Source organism: Salvelinus namaycush, chromosome 26 (assembly GCF_016432855.1).
Source record: "Salvelinus namaycush isolate Seneca chromosome 26, SaNama_1.0, whole genome shotgun sequence".
Classification (NCBI taxonomy): Eukaryota; Metazoa; Chordata; class Actinopteri; order Salmoniformes; family Salmonidae; genus Salvelinus; species Salvelinus namaycush.
This window is the reverse complement of record NC_052332.1, coordinates 15,489,409-15,511,503: the sequence shown is the minus strand read 5'-3', so window position 1 is coordinate 15,511,503 and position 22,095 is coordinate 15,489,409. Positions and strand designations below refer to the sequence as shown.

General features: G+C 43.7%; 1 protein-coding gene across 1 annotated transcript in view; it reads right to left on the bottom strand.

The window, feature by feature from the left end:
* Positions 1-7,755: 7,755 nt before the first annotated feature.
* The window catches only part of LOC120021674 (neural proliferation differentiation and control protein 1-like), a 38,651-nt gene continuing 24,311 nt past the window's right edge, over positions 7,756-22,095 (bottom strand). Inside the window, exons 2-9 of the mRNA XM_038965497.1 lie at positions 21,176-21,325; positions 14,325-14,417; positions 13,919-14,122; positions 13,633-13,699; positions 12,782-12,866; positions 8,798-8,877; positions 8,564-8,663; positions 7,756-8,407 (exon numbers count right to left, since the gene is read on the bottom strand). Coding sequence (XP_038821425.1) covers positions 8,336-8,407; positions 8,564-8,663; positions 8,798-8,877; positions 12,782-12,866; positions 13,633-13,699; positions 13,919-14,122; positions 14,325-14,417; positions 21,176-21,325 — 851 coding nt within the window. The 3' untranslated portion in view covers positions 7,756-8,335. The remainder of the gene's footprint in view (positions 8,408-8,563; positions 8,664-8,797; positions 8,878-12,781; positions 12,867-13,632; positions 13,700-13,918; positions 14,123-14,324; positions 14,418-21,175; positions 21,326-22,095) is intronic.

Below are 22,095 nucleotides of genomic sequence, written 5' to 3'. Positions count from 1 at the left end.
GGACAAAACAGTTCACTGTAATAGTGAAGGTGTAAACTTGGCAGTAGAAAGCCTAAACAGTATATTTTACCTTTCAGCTTCCCTATCAAATCAAAAGATTTCAAGCAGACAACCTAAGAAAATGAAAAACAATGACAAATGGCTTGATGAAGAATGTAAAAACCTAAGAAAGAAATTGAGAAACCTATCCAACCAAAAACATAGAGACCTACGCCTTCACTATGGTGAATCACTAAAACAATACAGAAATACACTACGGAAAAAGAAGGAACAGCACGTCAGAAATCAGCTCAATGTAATTACAGATTCCATAGAATCTAACCACTTCTGGGAAATTTGTAACACACTAAACAAACACCACAAAGAGTCATCGCCAGGCTCCCCTGCTACAGCCGGCTCGTCAGGCTTTCATGCCTTCACCGGATCGCCAGGCTCCCCTGCTACAGTCGGCTCGTCGGGCTTTCATGCCTTCACCGGATCGCCAGGCTCCCCTGCTACAGTCGGCTCGTCAGGCTTTCATGCCTTCACCGGATCGCCAGGCTCCCCTGCTTCCTCCGGCTCGTCAGGCTCTCACGCCTCAGCCGGATCGCCAGGCTCCCCTGCCTCAGCCTGTCTGTCAGGTTCCTGCGCACCAGTCGGCGACAGGTTCCCGCACATCAGCAGGGGTGACCGGTCTGCTCCTGATCCCAGCGATCGTCCCTTTGATTGGCGTCCTGAGGCTGGAGTCGAACGCACCGAGGATACCGTCACGTATGCGCTTTCCGGCACTCTAGGTCGCCATGCTCCCGCGCCTTAGCCGGACTGACAGGTTTCCCGATGCCTCAGCAGAGGTGACCGGTCCGCTCCTGATCCCCGGGATCGTCATTTCAGTTGGCGTCCTGCAGCAGGGGCCGCACGTCACGGAGGGGGTACTGTCACGTGTGCTCCCTCTCTGGCCTCTAGGTCACCAGGCTGCTCATTATGGCGCACACCTGTCACCATCATTACGCTCACCTGGACTTTATCACTTCCCTGATTACCTTCCCTATATAAACTCAGCAAAAAAAGAAACGTCCTCTCACTGTCAACTTTGTTTATTTTCAGCAAACCTAGAGACATAAACTGAACAAGTTCCACAGACATGTGATTAACAGAAATGTAATAATGTGTCCCTGACCAAAGGGGGGGTCAAAATCAAAAGTTACAGTCAGTATCTGGTATAGCCACCAGCTGCATTAAGTACTTCAGTGCATCTCCTCCTCATGGACTGCACCAGATTTTCCAGTTTTTGCTGTGAGATGTTACCCGACTCTTCCATCGAGGCACCTGCAAGTTCCCGGACATTTCTGGGTGGAATGGCCCTAGCCCTCACCCTCCGATCCAACAGGTCCCAGACGTGCTCAATGGGATTGAGATCCGGGCTCTTCGCTGGCCATGGCAGAACACTGACATTCCTGTCTTGCTGGAAATCACGCACACAATGAGCAGTATGGCTGGTGGCATTGTCATGCTGGAGGGTCATGTCAGGATGAGCCTGCAGGAAGGGTACCACATGAGGGAGGAGGACGTCTTCCCTGTAACACACAGTGTTGAGATTGCCTGCAATGACGACAAGCTCAGTCTGATGATGCTGTGACACTCCTCCCCAGACCATGACAGACCCTTCACCTCCAAATCGATCCCGCTCCAGAGTACAGGCCTCGATGTAACGCTCATTCCTTCGACGACAAACGCGAATTTGACCATCACCCTTGGTGAGATAAAACCGTGATTCGTCAGTGAAGAGCACTTTTTTCCCAGTCCTGTCTGGTCCAGTGACAGTGGGTTTGTGCCCGTAGGCGACAGTATAACATTATAACAGTATAAAATCCATGTACAAAATCCATGTACAAGTGTGTAGTTAAAATTGACAAAAAACAAACATTTCTTTCCACAGGGCAGTGGGGTGAGACACTGATGCAGCTTAAGCCACACCCTGTTCAACATATATCAACGAATTGGTGAGGGCACTAGAACAGTCTGCAGCTCCCGGCCTCACCCTACTAGAAGTCAAATGTCTACTGTTTGCTGATGAACTGGTGGTTCTGTCTCCAACCAAGGAGGGCCTTCAGCAGAACCTAGATCAGTATATCTCAGTAAACAAAAATAACGGTGTTACTAAAAAGGTCCAGTTGCCAAATCAAATCAAATTCTATTTGTCACATACACCATTTCAGGACCATTTCAGTTTATCTGTGATGTGTACACCGAGGAACTTAAAACTTTCCACCTTCTCCACTACTGTCCCGTCGATGTCGATAGGGGGCTGCTCCCTCTGCTGTTTCCTGAAGTCCACGATCATCTCCTTTGTTTTGTTGACATCGAGTGTGAGGTTATTTTCCTGACACCACACTCCGAGGGCCCTCACCACCTCCCTGTAGGCCGTCTCGTCGTTGTTGGTAATCAAGCCTACCACTGTAGTGTCATCTGCAAACTTGATGATTGAGTTGGAGGCGTGCATGGCCACGCAGTCATGGGTGAACAGGGAGTACAGGAGAGGGCTGAGAACGCACCCTTGTGGGTGCCCCAGTGTTGAGGATCAGCGGGGTGGAGATGTTGTTACCTACCCTCACCACCTGGGGGTGGCCCGTCAGGAAGTCCAGGACCCAGTTGCACAGGGCTGGGTCGAGACCCAGGGTCTCGAGCTTAATGACGAGTTTGGAGGGTACTATGGTGTTAAATGCTGAGCTGTAGTCGATGAACAGCATTCTCACATAGGTATTCCAGGACCACAAATACAAATTCCATGTAGATACTGTTGCCCTAGAGCACACAAAAAAACATACCTACAGTGGCCTGCGAAAGTATTCACCCCCCTTGGCATTTTTCCTATTTTGTTGCCTTACAACCTGGAATTAAAATGTATTTTTGTGGGGTTTGTATCATTTGATTTACACAACATGCCTACCACTTTGAAGATGCAAAATATTTTTGTGAAACAAACAAATAAGACAAAAATACAGAAAACTTGAGCGTGCACTTTTCACCCCCCCAAAGTCAATACTTTGTAGAGCCACCTTTTGCAGCAATTACAGCTGCAAGTCTCTTGGGGTATGTCTCTATAAGCTTGGCACATCTAGCCACTGGGATTTTTGCCCATTCTTCAAGGCAAAACTGCTCAGGCTCCTTCAAGTTTGAATGGGTTCTGCTGGTTGTACAGCAATCTTTAAGTCATACCACAGATTCTCAATTGGATTGAGGTCTGGGCTTTGACTAGGCCATTCCAAAACATTTAAATGTTTCCCCTTAAACCACGTGACTGTTGCTTTAAAAGCATGCTTAGGATCATTGTCCTGCAGGAAGGTAAACCTCCGTCTCCGTCTCAAATCTCTGGAAGACTGAAACAGGTTTCCCTCAAGACTTTCGCTGTATTTAGTGTCATCCATCATTCTTTCAATTGTGACCAGTTTCCCAGTCCATGCCAATGAAAAACATCCCCACAGCATGATGGTGCCACCACCATGCTTCACTATGGGGATGGTGTTCCCGGGGTGATGAGAGGTGTTGGGTTTGCGCCAGACATAGCATTTTCCTTGATGGCCAAAAAGCACAATTTTAGTCTCATCTGACCAGAGTACCTTCTTCCATATGTTTGGGAAGTCTCCCACATGCCTTTTGGCGAACACCAAACGTGTTTGCTTATTTTTTTATTTTAAAGTGGTCCTTTGGCCAGATACTCCAATCTCCTCTGTGGAGCTTTGCAGCTCCTTCAGGGTAATCTTTGGTCTCTTTGTTGCCTCTCAGATTAATGCCCTCCTTGCCTGATCCGTGAGTTTTGGTGGGCAGCCTTCTTGGCAGGTTTGTTTGTTGTGGTGCCATATTAAAAAAAAAAATGTAATAATGGTGCTCCTTGGGACGTTAAACATTTCAGATATTTTTTTATAACCTAACCCTGATCTGTACTTCTCTACAACTTTGTCCCTGACCTGTTTGAAGAGCTCCTTGGTCTTCATGGTGCCGCTTGCTTGGCGGTGCCCCTTGCTTAGTGGTGTTGCAGACTCGGGGGCCTTTCAGAACAGGTGTATATGTACTGAGATCATGTGACAAATCATGGGACACTCAGATTTCACACTCAGACGCACCACTTTTCCATTTTTTTATATATATTTTTTTAAACAAGTCATTTTTTTTAATTTCCCTTCACCAATTTGGACTATTTTGTGCATGTCCAGTACATGAAATCCAAATAAAAATCCATTTCAATTACAGGTTGTAATGCAACAAAATAGGAAAAACACCAAGGGCGATGAATACTTTTACAAGGCACTGTACCTTGACCTAAACATCAGCACCACAACTTCCACAAAGCTGTGAACGATCTGAGAGACAAGGCAAGAAGGGCCTTCTACGCCATCAAAAGGAACATCAAATTCGACATACCAATTAGGATCTGGCTAAAACTACTTTAATCAGTTATAGAACCCATTGCCCTTTACGGTTGTGAGGTCTGGGGTCCCATGCCAACCAAGAATTCACAAAATGGGACGAACACCAAATTGAGACTCTGCATGCAGAATTCTGCAAAAACATCCTCAGTGTACAACATAAAATGCATGCAGAGCAGAATTAGGACAATACCCGTTAATTATCAAAATCCAGAAAAGAGCTGTTAAATTCATACGCAGTGAGTCAGGAATCAGAGAGTTAAATAATAAGCCACAGCAGATGAACAAACCATGAGTAGCGTACTGAATGTGAAAACAAACCAATATTGTCTGATGACTGAGGCTACTGAGGGCTAAATAAAGGGAAGGTAATCAAGGTGATGATGAAGTCCAGGTGTGTGTAACGATGGGGAGCAGGTGTGCGTAATGATGGTTGCCAGGACCGGTGCCATCAAGCGCTGGGGAGGGAAAGGGAGAGGGCGTGATAATTCTACAACCACCTAAAAGGAAGCGATTCCCAGACATTCCATAACAAAGCCATTACATACAGAGAGATTAACCTCGAGGAGAGTCCCCTAAGCTAGCTGGTCCTGGCCGAACACAAACAGACCCCACAGAGCCCCAAGACAGCAACACAATTAGACCCAACCAGATTTTACCAAAAAATAGAGCAAACTGGAATGCTATTTGCCCTTAAACAGAGTACACAGCGGCAGAATACTTGACCTCTATTACTGATTCAAAATGAAGGAAAGCTTTGACTATGTACAGACTCAGTGAGCATGGCCTTGCTATTGAGAGAGGCCGCCGTAGGCAGACCTGCCTCTCAAGAGAAGGCAGGCTATGTGCACATTGCCCACAAAATGAGGTGGAGCTGCACTTCTTAACCTTCTGCCAAATGTTATTAGAGGCACATTTTTCCCACAGACCCAGAAAGATTTCCAAAACAAATCCAAATCTATTGGGTGAAATACCACAGTGTGCCATAACAGCAGCAAGATGTATGACCTGTTGTCACAAGAAAAGGGCAACCAGTGAAGAACAAACACCATTAGCAATACAACCAATATTTATGTTTCTGTATTTTCCCTTTTGTACTTGAACTATTTGCACATCGTTACAACACTGTATATAGACATATGACATTTGAAATGTCTTTATTCTTTTGGAACTTCTGTGAGTGTAATGTTTACTGTTGTTTATTTCACTTTTGTTTATTATCTATATCACTTGCTTTGGAAATATAAACATATGTTTTCCATGCCAATAAAGCCCCTTGAATTGAAATTGAGAGAGAGAGAGAGAGAGAGAGAGAGATATGAGTGAATGGGTGTGATGGGTTTAACACTGATATACTTTACGACTTCACACTGTGGAATCTGGTGTGTGTACTCATAACTGCATTACTTTCATCAGAAAGGAAGTTGATCAGCTTACAAGAAACTGGAGAGAAAAAATGTAAATGAATAGAGCTAGATGACTATACGTGTCTGTGTAGTTCATGATGGATATGAACCACAGGTGTAAAAGAATGATGTCATGTCAATCTAAAAAAAACACTAAAAACCCCACTATCTCTACTGGGTGAAATACCACAGTTTGTCATAACAGCAGCAAGATTTGTGACCTGTTGTCACAAGAAAAGGGTGAACCAGTGAAGAACAAACACCATTGTACATACAACTCATATTTATGTTTATTTATTTTCCCTTTTGTAATTTACCTATTTGCACACCGTTATAACACGGTACATAGCCATAATATGACCTTTGGAATGCCTCTATTCCTTTGAAACTTTTGTGATTGTAATTTTAATACATTTTTGATTTAGTATCTACAGTATTTCACGTAAACATACGTTTCCCATGCCAATAAAGCCCTTTGAATCGAATTGAGAGAGAGAGGAGGGAGGAAGGGGGATGACAGAGAGAGGGAGATACAGAAGAGGGAAAGAGAGAGAGTAGAGAGGAGAGAGAGAGGTGCACATCATTACAACACTGTATATAGCCATAATGACATTTGAAATGTCTCTATTCCTTTAGAACGTTTGTGAGTGTAAACTTTTTGTTTGTTTCACTTTTGTTTATGATCTATTTCACTTGCTTTGGCAACGTAAACATATGTTCCCATGCCAATAAAGCCCTTTGAATTGAATAGAGAGAGACAGAGAGAGTGAGCAAGATAGAGGAGACAGGAGAGGAGTGAGAAAGATAACGAGACAGAGATGCATGCTATGCATTGTCCTTTTGCAAGCTTCACTTGAGGTAAAAACATTTAATTCAGATGCTAGGCCTGCATGTACAAATATATAAAAGTGAACAGTTTCACTCTTTCTATGCACATTTTGCAACACCAGGGTTGGAACTGACAGGGATAAAAGAGAGAAACAATACTAGATAGTGACATCCACCACCGACCGTCAATCCTATAGACATTCATACAAGTGTGTACATATCAATTTACATGTCTCCTCCAGTTACACATAGGAGGTCGAATCAAAGTTATTATCATATTCAAACATGTCGGAATCAAACCACACATGAGAAATCTGGTACTACATTTTCCAATATACTTTCTTAAATCTACAATATTGATTTAACAAGTTAAAATTTGCTCCACCAAATGACAAGAACTTCATCCTAAACCCTGTTTTTGGAAGATACGAATAGACAGACATCACAAATGTGTGACATACATTTTTTTGCATCCATAAAATAGTACTTAAAAGATTATATCACAGTATATCATGACAGTCTCCCCTTGTGTTCCTCTTGCTCCTTAGCCAAATGCCAAGCACATTTCTTGAAAAACCCTTCATGTGTACCAGTATCTACAGTATAATGCTCTGGGGTTAGCTACTAGCTATGCATGGCTAATAGAGTAAGGGACTGTTATATTATGAATTGATGTGTGTGTGTGTCTGCACATATTTGTGTTCTATGTGCTATATATCTATATATATATGTTAGGTCATTGTACCACAAACAAACAGTGGCTTTGGGAGATAATAACGGACATTACAAAGGCGAGCAATTGAAACACTAATTCTAAGAGAGAGAAACCGAGCTGCATTTTCTAACCTCCTACCAAATGTATGACCATATTAGAGAGACATAGTTCCTTCCGATTACACAGACCCAGAAAGAATTTGAAAAGAAATCCAATCTCGATAAAACACCCACATCTATTAGGTGAAATACCAGTGTGCCACCACATCAGTAAGATTTGAGACCTTTGCCACAAGAAAAGGGCAACAAGTGGAGGACAAACACCATTGTAAATACAACCTATATTTATCTGTTTATTTATTTTCCCTTTCATACTTCAATTACTTGGACATTGTTACAACACTGTGCCAATAATATAACATTTGAAATGTCTATATTCTTTAAAAACTTTTGTGAGTAATGTTTACTGTTCATTTCTGATTGTCTTTTCCTTGTTTATTTCGCTTTTGTTTGTTGTCCATTTCATTTGCTTTGGCAATGTAAACACTTGTTTCCCATAGTAATGTTCTCGTTGTGAGATTAAATTACAAACAAGCTTAAAAGACCAAGGAAAGGTGCAAAGACATTAAACAACAAATTATATTCAAAAGGAACACTGTCTTTTACTGGAAAGTACAGGGGACTAGGACTTTTGTATGATAGAAACACCCTACTAGTGACCAAGTCCTAGGATACAGGAAGGTTGTCTACATCCCAAATAGCACCTGGACCCATAGGGTTGTGGTCAAAAGTAGTGCACTATATAGGGTGCCATTAGAGACATATATGTTGAGTTTCATACATCTGTCAACCTCCTGCCTCTTCATTTCCTCTTATAAAAGCCCATCCAGTTCTGAGATCGGAGAGTTCACGTGCTCTTTTTCCAGAGTACAAGAAATGGTGTGTGTGTGTGTGTGTGTGTGCAGGCATGAAAATCTATGGGGTTCACTTGGGATTCCCTTGGTAGTGTAGGGTAGAGTCGTTAAACAAAGGATTTTTCACTTCCATCTCTCCAGTCTGCAATGAAGCAAAAACATTGCTGTTAAAAGCCTAACACAAACAAAGTCATCATCATTGTGAATAGTGTGTATTAAACAATAATTTGTGTGCATATGTTATGTGTGTGTGTGTGTGTGTGTGTGTGTGTGTGTGTGTGTGTCGTAGCAGACCCACCGGTGCCAGTCCAGGGCACTCGTACACAGTGAAGTCTCCGTCCACTTCCTCCTCATCTGATGTGACTTCTGAGTCAGCGACCTTCGGTTCCGATTTATGACTGAGAAACAACAGAATGCACCAGGATGAATGTGTGTTTATTCATATTTGAATGGAACTGAATTGGGGGAGATGTCGAGAGAGAGAGAAAGGGAGAGAGAGACCGAAAGGGACAGGAGGAGGACTAGAGCTCACTTTTCCATGGATAGCATCTGCTGTTTCTGATGCTGGTAGTGGTACATCTGAGCACTCTGGGCCAACTTCTTATCCCCCGACTGAAAAGGGAAGAGGAGAGGCACAAGAAAAAAAGGGTTGAATATTTCCCCAGTATTTTACAAATGTTCCATTCCAAGAATGAATCACTTTTTTGCACGGGTAAACCGGCAAAACTGGAAGTGTCATTCTCAAGCATATACTGTAAGAAATATACTGTACATATGTCTGGATTTGATTAGAGCTTTGATCGCATGAAAGTTAAAGCCTGACGCAGCCTGATGAGCCCTAATTTAAAGACATTTTATGATCCCAAGCCCAAAAAAGCCCAAATGATTGTGCCATTATCCAATACGATATATAGGCTACCGCACATTACGCACGACAGAAAAACATAAAAGCCCAAAGTAGTAGCTATGCTCTCTTGGATGAATACATTAAACAAGCTCCAGTAGCCTAATCTTTTTCAGTGTGGACTGTAGCCTATTACTGTAATTGTATTGTATTATATGGACTGGAATTTTGGACCTCCTTCAAACCATGGAATGCAGGTGCAGGATATGCGTCCTACAAAGTTACAATTATAGGCTAGCGAATGAGATTTACATTTTTAAATAATATAGGGTCTATTTTACAATTTTATAATTAGTAGGCTGACGCATATACAGTAGTCAAAAGTTTGGACACATCTACTCATTCAAGAGTTTTTCTTTATTTTTTACTATTTTCTACATTGTAGAATAATAGTGAAGACATCAAAACTATGAAATAACACATATGGAATCATGAAGTAACCAAAAAAGTATTAAACAAATCAAAATATGTCTTATATTAGAGATTCTTCAAAGAATCAAGCCACCCTTTGACTTGATGAAAGCTTTGCCCACTCTTGGCATTCTCTCAACCAGCTTCACCTGGAATGATTTTCCAACAGTCTTCCCACATATGCTGAACACTTGTTGGCTGCTTTTCCTTCACTTTGCGGTCCAACTCCTCCCAAACCATCTCAATTTGGTTGAGGTCAGGTGATTGTGGAGGCCAGGTCATCTGATGCAGAACTCCATCACTCTCCTTCTTGGTCAAATAGCCCTTACACAGCCTGGAGGTGTGTTTTGGGTCATTGTCCTGTTGAAAAATAAATGATAGACCCACTAAGCACAAACCAGATGGAATGACGTATCGCTGCAGAATGCTGTGGTAGCCATGCTGGTTAAGTGTCTCTTGAATTCTAAATAAATCACCAGCAACGCACTCCCACACCATCACACCTCCTCCTCCATGCTTCACAGTGGGAACCACACATGCGTAGATCATCCGTTTACTTACTCTGCATCTCACAAAGATACGGTGGTTGGAAACATAAACCTCACATTTGGCCTCATCATTTCCACCAGTCTAATGTCCATTGCTCATGTTTCTTGGCCCAAGCAAGTCTCTTCTTATTGGTGTCCTTTAGTAGTGGTTCTTTGCAGCAATTCGACCATGAAGACCTGATTCACGCAGTCTCCTCTGAACGGTTGATGTTGAGATGTGTCTGAACTTGTCCTCTGCAGCAGAGGTAACTCTGGGTCTTCCTTTCCTGTGGCGGTCCTCATGAGAGACAGTTTTATCATAGCACTTGATGTTTTTTTCGATTGGTCTTCAATCGAAAAACTGTTGTTTCTCTTTGCTTATTTGAGCTGTTCTTGCCATAATATGGACTTGGTATTTTACCAAATAGGGCTATCTTCTGCATACCCACCCCTACCTTGTCACAACACAACTAATTGTCTCAAACACATTAAGAAGGAAATAAAGTCCACAAAATAACTTTTAACAAGGCACACCTATTAATTGAAATGCATTCCAGGTGACTACCTCATGAAGCTGGTTGAGAGAATGCCAAGTGTGTGCAAAGCTGCTATCAATGCAATGGGTGGCAACTTTGAAGAATATAAAATGTATTTTGATTTGTTTAACCATTTTTTGGTTACTACATGATTCTATAAGTGTTATTTAATAGTTTTGATGTCTTCACTATTATTCTACGATGTAGAAAATAGTCAAAATAAAGAAAAACCCTTGAATGAGTAGGTGTCCAAACTTTTGACTGGTAATGTATACAGTGCTTTCGAAAAGTATTCAGACCCCTTCACCTTTTCCACATTTTGTTACATTACAGCATTATTCTAAAATGTATTAAATCGTTTTCCCCCCTCATCAATCTAAACACAATACCCCATAATGCAAAGTAAAAACAAGTTTTTAGAAATGTTAGCAAATGTATAAAATAAAATAAACGTAAATATCACATTTACATAAGTACTCAGACCCTTTAATCAGTACTTTGTTGAAGCACCCTTGTCAGCGATTACAGCCTTGAGTCTTCTTGGGTATGACGCTACAAGCTTGGCACACCTGTATTTGGGGAGTTTCTCCCATTTTTCTCTGCAGATCCTCTGAAGCTCTGTCAGGTTGGATGGGGAGTGTTACTGCACAGCTATTTTCAGGTCTCTCCAGAGATGTTCGATTGGGTTTAAGTCCGGGCTCTGGCTTGGCCACTCAATGACATTCAGAGACTTGTCCCGAAGCCACTCCTGCGTTGTCTTGGCTGTGTGCTTAGGGTCGTTGTCCTGTTGGAAGGTGAACTTTCGCCCCTGAGCGCTCTGGAACAGGTTTTCATCACAGATCTTTCTGTACTTTGCTCCGTTCATCTTTCCCTCTATCCTGACAAGTCTCCCAGTCCCTGCCGCTAAAAAACATCCCCACAGCATGATGCTGCCACCACTATGCTTCATCGTAGGGATGGTGTCAGGTTTCCTCCAGATGTGACGCTTGGAATTCAGGCCAAAAAGTTCAATCTTGGTTTCATCAGACCAGAGAATCTTGTTTCTCATGGTCTGAGAGTCCTTTAGGTGCCTTTTGGCAAACGCCAAGCGGGCTATCATGTGCCTTTTACTTCACCACTGTACCATAAAATCCTGATTGGTGGAGTGCTGCAGAGATGGTTGTCCTTCTGGAAGGTTCTCCCATCTTCACAAAGGAACTCTGTCAGAGTGACCATCAGGTTCTTGGTCACCTCCCTGACCAAGGCCCTTCTCCCCCGATTGCTCAGTTTGGCCAGGCAGCCAACTCTAGGAAGAGGCTTGGTGGTTCCATGATGATGATGGAGGCCACTGTGTTCCTGGGGACCTTCAATGCTGCAGAATGTTTTTGGTACTCTTCCCCAGATCTGTGCCTCGACACAATCCTGTCTCGGAGCTCTACGGACAATTCCTTCGACCTCATGGCTTGGTTTTTGCTCTGACATGCACTGTCAACTGTGGGACCTTATATAGGCAGTTGTGTGACTTTCCAAATCAGGTCCAATCAATTGAATGTACCACTGGTGGACTCCAATCAAGTTGTAAAAACATCAAGGATGATCCATGGAAACAGGATGCACCTGAGCTCAATTTTGAGTCTCATATCAAAGGGTCAATAAAGTGTTTCTGTTTTAAATGTTTAATACATTTGCAAAAATGTCTAAAAACCAGTTGTGGAAAATGTGGAAAAGGGGAAGGGGTCTGAAAACTTTCTGAATGCACAGTGTATATATATACTGTATATGTGTGTAAGAGACTAGGCTATTTTAGTAAGATTTCCTTCTACTTCTGTCATCATGTGACTAACACAGGATGTGGCCCATGTGGTTCAGTTAGCAGAGCATGCAATGCCAAGTTTCTGGGTTTAATTGTCGAGGGGGACCAGTACAAACAAAAAAGTATGACACTGTATGCACTCACTACTATCTAAGTCGATCTGGACCCTTACCCTGTAAGTAGTCTATGGACAAAGTATGAGAAAAATCCATGCTTTGGTTTAGTTTCCCTGGCACTGTTTCCAAATGCTAACTTTTTAGCATTTGTGGCACAAATCTCATGCAAGCCATGGTAACTATATTAGTATTTTGGATGTATGGTTCCCCATAAAGGACAATGTACTTACTGAAGTCCTGTTGGCTGTTCCATTCCCATGGCTTCCAAATGCAGGGTAATCTATCTTCTGGGCCAGACGGGATTCCTTCTGCAGCCTGTAGGGGGCAACATTATTCTGGGACATTAGAAATGGAGAGACTGGAGAAAGAACAGTATGCAAAATATCCCAAAGCAACTGCATTATGGACTAAGGATTTGTCCCAATGGCAACCTATTCCCTATATAATGCACTTCTTTTGACCAGAGCCTTCTGGGCCCTGGTCAAATGTAGTGCACTATAGGGAATAGGTTGCCCTTTGGGATGCAACCGAACAGTGCTGTGCTTCAATTCATCCTTCATACGTCCCAATGGCACCATATCCCCCATATAGAACAATGGGGGATAGCAAAGCTTTATGGGTCCTGGTCAAATTGAGTACACCATAGGGCTTTGGGATCCACTCGGCATGCAACCTAACAGTGCAGTGCTTCAATTTACTTGAACCTTTATTTAACTAGGAAAGTCAGTTAAGAACAAATTCTTATTTTACAATGAAGGCCTACCCCGGCTAAACCCTCCCCTAACCCGGACGACGCTGGGCCAATTGTGCGCCGTCCTATAGGACCCCCAATCACAGCCGGTTGTGATACAGCCCAGGATCGAACCAGGATCTGTAGTGACGCCTGAGATGCAGTGCCTTAGACTGCAGCGCCACACGGGAGCCCTTCATCAAATGTTCTGAAAAGTAAATCTAACATGCTCCAACAACAACACAGTAAAACAATGGCGTCTAGCACATCTTAGTTGTCAAATTGAGTAATACCGTTATCATATATATTGTAGTGCATCTGTAACTAGAATGATATTGTCTGATGTCTTACCTGACCCAGAAAAGTGTAGCCAAGATCAGGCCCCCGGCGCCAACAATGACACACACAGAGATCATAACTGCAGAGGTGGACACAAAGAGAGAAAATGATAGAGTGAACGCAAGGTACACAATAAAGGATGAGAAATTATGTGTGAAATTGAATCACTTTCAATCCTTTATATATAGTTCTGTATATTTGCATCATACTAAGGCGGTTTAGTAGGGCTGGCCTGGGTGCTCCATGCTGCTCTTACATCATAAACGTGTCTCTACTTTCAACTCATGAAGCCACTTACTGACGAGGAGACTGTCCTTGGAGGTGTATGGGACGGCTATGAGGCCATCAGGTCCTCCCGCTCCAACCCTCCCCAGAGCCCCGGTGGCAGGCTGGGGGGTATGAATGGAGGGCTGGGTGGTGTTGGGCTGCCCCGCCGAGGGTTGGACCTGGCCTCTCATTCTGGGAGCCTCTGTCTGAGTCCTAGCTGCCTTGGAGCGGGTGTCTGGGAGAGAAAGAGAGAGATTGAAAGATTAAGAGAAAGAGAGATTAAAGGATTAAGAGCGAGAGAGAGAGAGTGAAAGATACATTAATATTATTGTGGTGTAGATAATGTTTTAGACGTAGCGACACGCATCTATAGAAAAGTGACTGAAACCTCTGATAGAAAGCAATGCATAGAAATGCATACAGAATGTAAGGCTCACCTGATTGTTTGATCTCAGACACTTCCTGTTTGGCAATGACAGAGTGAAGGAAGTCAATCTCTTCATCTAGATCAGAGAAGGATGTGACTTTACCTGAGGAGAAAGACAGGGGAAGATATAACTGTGAGTCCGTGTGAACATAATACCTTCGTTCAGGATATAAAGAGGTTATATTGTCACATACACTGGATAGGTGCAATGAAATGTGTTGTTTTACACGGTCAGCCATAGTAGTATGGCACCCCTGGAGCAAATTAGGGTTAAGTGCCTTGCTCAAGGGCAGATTTTTCACCTTGCTGGCTCGGGTATTCCAAGCAGCGACCTTTCGGTTACTAGCCCAACACTAACCACTAGAATACGTATGCATTGTACTTCTACATTTGGGAGTTGGTAACCATATAAATGAGAACAGAGTGGTGTGTGAAAGAGCATTATTTAGAAGAAACAGGGCACCCTGTGTGTCTGAAGAAATAAGCCTGTGTGGTGTTGTGTGACTGCAGGTGTATGAAGCAGACCACGGGAGAGTGAGAGTGTTCATTTGTTTGTGTGTGTGTGTATGATGGACAGAGAGTGTGCCAGTGTGTGTTTGTTTGGGATGCAGTGAAAAGGAGACAAAGCCAGGGTGTTGTTCCAACAGCTCTGTTGGCCAGACAGTAGGCCACATTCCAGAACTGGGCCACAGTTCTCCCTGGTTACCAGGGTACGTAGTGTGTGTGTGGCCAGGGGATGGAGCACGGCAGGGGGCTTGTGCGATCACCCCGCCCCCCGACTCGGCCCTGCTCCCTCTCACACACAAGGCCCTAAATCTCACTCAGCTGAGTGCTAATGGTGATGAGAAATGGCTAATCTCACCCACTCCATTGTGGAGCATTTCCATTCAGGATTTACCCCAGTGCTTAGACTTTTCTGTTTCCATCTACGCAGGCCGGCACCCGTGGCTGACTGGGCCATGGCTCCGGCAGACCTGCTCTCACTTGGGGCCAAAGCCAGGCCACTGGTACTTTTCAGCTTCTTTTTACATAACAATGGCTAACTGTGAACTTTAACACCTTCTCAGAAAGCAACTGTTTTGATTATGCAGAGGTTGTTGATTCTGCTCTTCACAAGTCCTCACTGTCAGCCCTAGCTATGGAAAAACAATTTCCCTCGTATAACTTAAGGGTGTAACACTGGTGTTACAGTCAAAACGCAGTAGGTTACTCCAAAAGACCAGGGAATTCCACACTGTTTACATGGTGAGCTAAATATGATTGAGATTCAATATTGGAATACTGTAGTGAAACAGCATGAGCCATATCACCGCCTGAGCCACCGTGGTGAATATGCTTAATGTCTGACTGTGTTTGTATTAGCGTGAGCTCTGTCTTATTAATGATGAAGGTGGTGTTGTCCTCTCCAGAAGGGAGGCCATCTGGAGGTGGTAATGTGCGTGATATGACGTGGCAGCACTTTCACTCCGTGCTTTGTTACTTTTTGACCCCCCTCTATCCCTGGACATTTAGTGTGCTCCACAGCAGGTGTCAGTGGGGGCGGGTCATGCCATCTGTACTCTGCAGGTGGTGGAGTGCTCCAAGTGTGCCAGTGTACTTGCCAGCAAGAGCGCTATTTCTACCCTTACTTCATTAGCCAACTGCAAAGTTTGACGAAAAGGACAAAATAAGAAAGAAAATGAGAACTTTCCTGAGATATTGTGTTGGTATGAGTACAGGAGTGAGAGGGTACATAATAAGAATCAGTGAGCACGAACCACAGAAAATGGAGCGGATATTTGCACGTTTTTTGTCTGAGTGAGAGTGTCTAGTACATAGAGACAGCAGGAACAAGGAAATGGACGTGTGTGTCAGTAGATCCTCACACACTGACTAAGCATACACCTCTCCTTGTGTAGGAGAGCAGGTTTTGGCAACAGCTTGATAATTACCCATAACCCCCCAATAGGTGTCCAGTGGGGCAGTAAGTTACTGCAAACAAACATTAAACAAGTAAACAGTGACTCAGACTCACACCCATCTGTGAGGTTCTCTTATTCCACTTACAAGACATTTACAGCACATTTGTAATCTCCCATTCCCCACGCTGGCTACACCAGGACAACACAATCAGTTACCGATAATGTCCCATTACAACATGAAGACACATACTGCCATTTGTATTTCCAGTCAAAGGGGCTGCCCTGCTCTTGTTTGTGAAAGGAAAGGTCTTTAAAGGAACACTGAATGAAAGTATCTACATTGTAGTCATTTAGCAGACGTTCTTATCCAGAGCGACTTACAGGAGCAATTAGGGTTCAAGTGCCTTGCTCAAGGGCTCATCAACAGAATTTTCACCTTGTCCCCTCAGGGATTTGAACCAACGACTTTCTTGTTACTGACCCAATACTCTTAACCGGTAGCTTATCTACCGAATAGGTCAATTAAAATGACTGACACTTTTTTCTAATTGTTTACCAGGTTGAATCAGAATAATACCTGGCCTAATAGATGTATTCAGACACACAGGATCAGACAGTATGCAATACTGCATGACTACATGACTACATTACTGCATGACTACATTACTGCATGACTACATTACTGCATGACTACATGACTACATGACTGCATGACTACATGACTGCATGACTACATGACTACATGACTGCATGACTACATGACTACATGACTGCATGACTACATTACTACATTACTACATGACTGCATGACTGCATGACTGCATTACTGCATTACTGCATGACTGCATGACTGCATGACTGCATTACTGCATTACTACATTACTACATGACTTCCAATATTACAGTTGATCTCACTGACTTATATTTCTCGGGGGGAGGGGTCATTCTTAGGGTCTACTGCTGCCCTCTTGTGGCAAAGTGAATAATGCACCGGTGAGTATTTTCAACAGGCCCCCCAATATCCTGCACTAGGTAAGACGGTAAAGAACATGCTCTAGACTACATGGCTTCCTCTTGACCACATACGGCAAAGCTTGCTGGCCCAGGTGTGTATTCCGGTCAGAGGTACTTAGTCATCATCCATACTCTTCCATCCTCAACAACACATCTCTCTCTCCATGTTTACACTTGCAGAAGCTACGCAGCACCCTTGACATATGTGTAAAACACAGCATAAAACTACCATTCAAGTGAATTATTCATCCCTCTAACCCGAACACCAAACTGTGAATATTTTGTATCTATTTTTAAGAACACAGACTTAGGTCTGACTATGGAGGGGTCAGTCTGACCACAGCTTTCTGTTGATGACCAAGGTAGAATCACCTACATGGACAAGAAGTGACACAGTCAATAAACATAGTCACACACACACACACAGTCCCTGGGTACAGCTCTGCTATCAGTACATACTGTGTGTATATATATCTAGTTCCCCTGACTGTTTGTCAGCCTTGTTACCAGACAAAGCCCAGGCTCCAAGGCAAGGAGTGTTTACCTATGGGAGTGTACGCCTTGATGTCAAACACAGGCTTGTCCTACACACAGAGCACTGTTCACTAACTGTACTCACCTAGCTCCTGGAATTTACCTGCCCTCTCACCTCTGCTCCTCAGGCCATCATGGCGCCCACTGAAAAAACACTGAATAACAGTCCTACTCTTACCTTTCTGATAGTATGCATATTGTGCCTACCCATGACAACTTTACCTACCAACATACAATGCATGGCACCTACACTCACATATCTGTGTGTGTGTGTGTGTGTGTGTGTGGGTGTCTGTGTGCTTGTGAAAAAGAAAACAAGATGAAGTATGCTTACGTATGCGAGTGTGTAAATGTGTAAATGTGTCTGTATTACATGCTGCTGTGGAGTGCCTCTGCTTCCTGTTCTCACCCTGCTGCTCTCTCATGCATAGTCTAAGACATCCGGGCTGCCACATTGAAGAATGTATCCGTTTCTAGTCCTCTAGGTCCCGCATAAGCCCCTCTCTGGTCCCACTGTGTCTGAATGGGTTTCTCTCTCGGTGTACAACACAACACGCATGGCTACATCTGTACTGGAAGAACCCACAAAAGCCTGCCTCAATAGATATGGCCTATGACAGACATAAGAAGATGCCAAAAAATAAGCACAAATATGTTTAGCACGTAGAAGGAGCATAAAAGCTAAGGCTTTAAATGGCGATTCAACTGATTTCTGATCTCTCGGATTTGGAGTAAATCTCCATTGAAGTACACCTGATCCTGTACGTGGGCGCTGTGACTGAGGTAGGTTGCCTACACTTACTGGGCCAGTCTGTCCTAGCCGGCACTCACCCTCTCAGGCTCATGTAAGAGGCTTAACCTAGCTCAGTGGTCTGTAGCACTCACCACACACCATACCACAGCACAACCCGACGGCCAAACTGGACCTCACACGACAGACAGAGAGAAAGAGAGAGAGACAGAGAGAGACATGCAGTACTCTGGGTGATTAAAGGCGGTGGTCATGTGTCTGCCCAGCTAAACATTTGAGGGAGAAAGAACGTTTTTGTAATGTTACCCAATGTTCCTCTAATACCAAGAGTGTACAAGGCAAAGGGTGGTTACCTTGAAGAATCTCAAATATAAAATGTATTTTCATTTGTTTAACACTTTTTTGGTTACTACATGATTCCATATGTGTTATTTCATAGTTTTGATGTCTTCACTATTAAAAAAAAACCTGGAATGAGTGTAGGTGTGTCCAAACGTTTGACTGGTACTGTATATTGTTAAGAATGTCAGAGTAGGCGGACTCCCCTATCGAGTCTAGAACCCAGGCCACCAGCACCAATGATGTATGCCCTAACCACTTTCCCAATAAGGAACATCTCTAGATGAGCTTATTGGACCATTATAGTTAGGCCCTGTCCAGAATAAACCCAAACCCCTCATCCATAGGCACTTGTATAGATCTGAAACAACTTGATAGCTGTAATAGGGTGAACGCACTTTGAAGTCAATCTCAGCTCTGTTAAAAGTACACTCACTACATGTTTTTGTATTGATCACAGTGATTCAAGAGTATCATTTACACAGGTTAACATGCCCCACCAACATTAGACAACTAGACAGAAAGACCTTAAATTGCTGAAATAGGAGGGAGGAGAACAGTCCGATTAATCTATACCTGACACAGACATGGTGGTGTGGCAGGAAGATCAGAGTACCGTGAACCAAGAGGTTGTGAGTTCAAATCCCAGGTGAGGAACATGAAAAATAACTGCTGTATAAATCAACATGCACAATGTAGTCACCTATATCAAAGTGTGTCAAATACGTAAGTTAAAAGCACTGTGTGAGTGAGTGTCCTTAACCTTGCCAACAGACAAAGAGCTATGAATGGATAAGTGGTTCACCAATCAGGGCCTTTATTGGCTCGGAAACAGTGATGTGTAACAAAACTATTTTTTTGGGGGGGGGAACATCAGACAACGTCCGGACAACTGACACACAGAAATGTTCCTGCTACATTCACATAAAATGTGTCTAGAACATGAATGTCTTATGTTCTGAGAACATGCCAGCCATGTTCTGTGTAAGTTCTATTTGACATTAAGGGAATGGTCTCTTGGAAACATTCCTTGCGCATCACAGGAACATTCCTGCGAAAACGTTAATGACCTAATGAGACTTAAGGGAACATTCTCTAAAGTTGTGGGAGTGTTTATTGTTAGCTGGGTGTGGACAGCAGGGGGGATTAGAGTAACACAGGATTAGACTATAGCACACAGAGGGAGAAATAAGGACAGATCGATGCAGAGAGTGAAAGAGAGAGGGAGAGAGATCGAGGGAGAGAGGAATAGAGAGCTCGATAGGGAGAAGGAGGGAGAGGGATGATGGGAAGGGCAAAAGAGTAAAGGAAAGAGGGACATCGAATGAGACGAAGATTGAGAGTGAACGCGGTAAGCAAGGAGGGGGACAGAGAGTGTGAGAGGAGGAGGAGGCAGATTGAGAGTGAACGCCGTAAGGAAGGAGGGGGACAGAGAGTGAGAGAGAAGAAGGAGGCAGATTGAGAGTGAACGCGGTAAGCAAGGAGGGGGACAGAGAGCGAGAGAGAAGAAGGAGGAGGAAAAAGAGGAGGAGTGAGGGTTTCCTGTCTTTTTCTCTGCAGCCAATGGTGTACAGTCTGTGTCACTGTGTGGATCACTATGCCCACTCTTAAAGCACAGGGTTAGTTACTCATGGCTGCAACACGAAGTCACACACACACACACACACACACACACACACACACACACACACACACACACACACACACACACACACACACACACACACACACACACACACACACACACACACACTACAGGGCATCCGATTAAACAGCAGCATCTCTGCATCAGCTCATTAACCACTTAGTTTGACTGTGTTTGACCAAAGCCCATAACCCATGTCTGGACGCTCAGAGATCTGTCGCTTGACACAGGCTTGTGCCCCAAATGGCACCCTATTCCCTACATCAAATCAAAGTTTATATGACACGTGCCCCGGTGTAGACCTTACAGTGAAATGCTTACTTACAGGCGATTACTTAACCAACAGTGCAATTTTTAAAGTAAAAAATTGGTATAACATAGTGCACTACAGAGGGCTGTGGTCAAAAGTAGTGCACTACGTAGGGAAAAGAGTGCAATTTGGGATGCAGACACAACCAGGGCAGGGACGAGTATTGATGTTCACTGCACATAGATAAATACGCTGTGCAGAGCTCTCCTTTAGAAACTTGAATCACTATCTATTGAAGCAGCTTCATCAAATACATTCAATAACTTCTGTCATAAATGAACCACATCCCCTTGATTATAATGGAGATTGCAGGGCCGTCTGTCTGTGCATAATCTGTGTGTACTGTGTAATGGCCAGACCTACATACCATGGTGACGGCGGCTCTTCCTTGCCACGCACAATCCTTCCTCGTTCTCGTCCAATGGATTGAGACACGGGCCGCAGTAGGATGTGCCAGGTTTGCAGAAGTGCCGCCCCTCGCGGGCACAGTCTATGTGGTCCGGGCACTTCTCCCTAGCTAAATAGAAAGAGAGAGGGGGCATAAAAAGAGACATAGGTTAGACGCCACACTCTATTGCTCACCTCCTCTGACAGCATATACTGAATCCTGGTTCTCATGACTCGTACGGAACGTGTGAGAGACATCATCCCCCAGGTGTCATGACAAAAGAAGCTGCTTGGAGACGACAAGACGACATGTAGTCATGACAACCTACTGAATTAAAGACACACCAGTCAGTGGCAGACTTAAATTTGACTATGTACACGGAACAAAAAAAATACAGACCAACATGTCAGGTGTTCCTCCCATGTTTCATGAGCTGAAATAAAAGATCCAAAAAACCTTCTCTCTCTCAAGTTGCACAAATTTGTTTACATACCTGTTAGTGAGCATTTCTCCTTTGTCTGGATAATCCATCCACCTGACAGGTGTGGCATATCAAGAAGCTGATTAAAAAGCATGATTGTTACACAGGTGCACCTTGTGCTGGGAACATTAAAAGGCCACTCTAAAAGTTCTCACACACAACACAATGCCACAGCTGTCTCAAGTTTTGAGGGAGCGTGCAATTGGCATGCTGACTGCAGGAATGTCCACCAGAGCTGTTGCCAGATAATTTAATGTTAATTTCTTTACCATAAGCCACCTCCAACGTCCTTTTAGAGAATTGGCAGTACGTCCAACCAGCCTGAGAACCCAGACCACGTGTATGGCGTCGTGTGGGCGAGCGGTTTGCTGATGTCAACGTCACAGGAGGCTGCTGAGGGGAGGACGGCTTATAATAA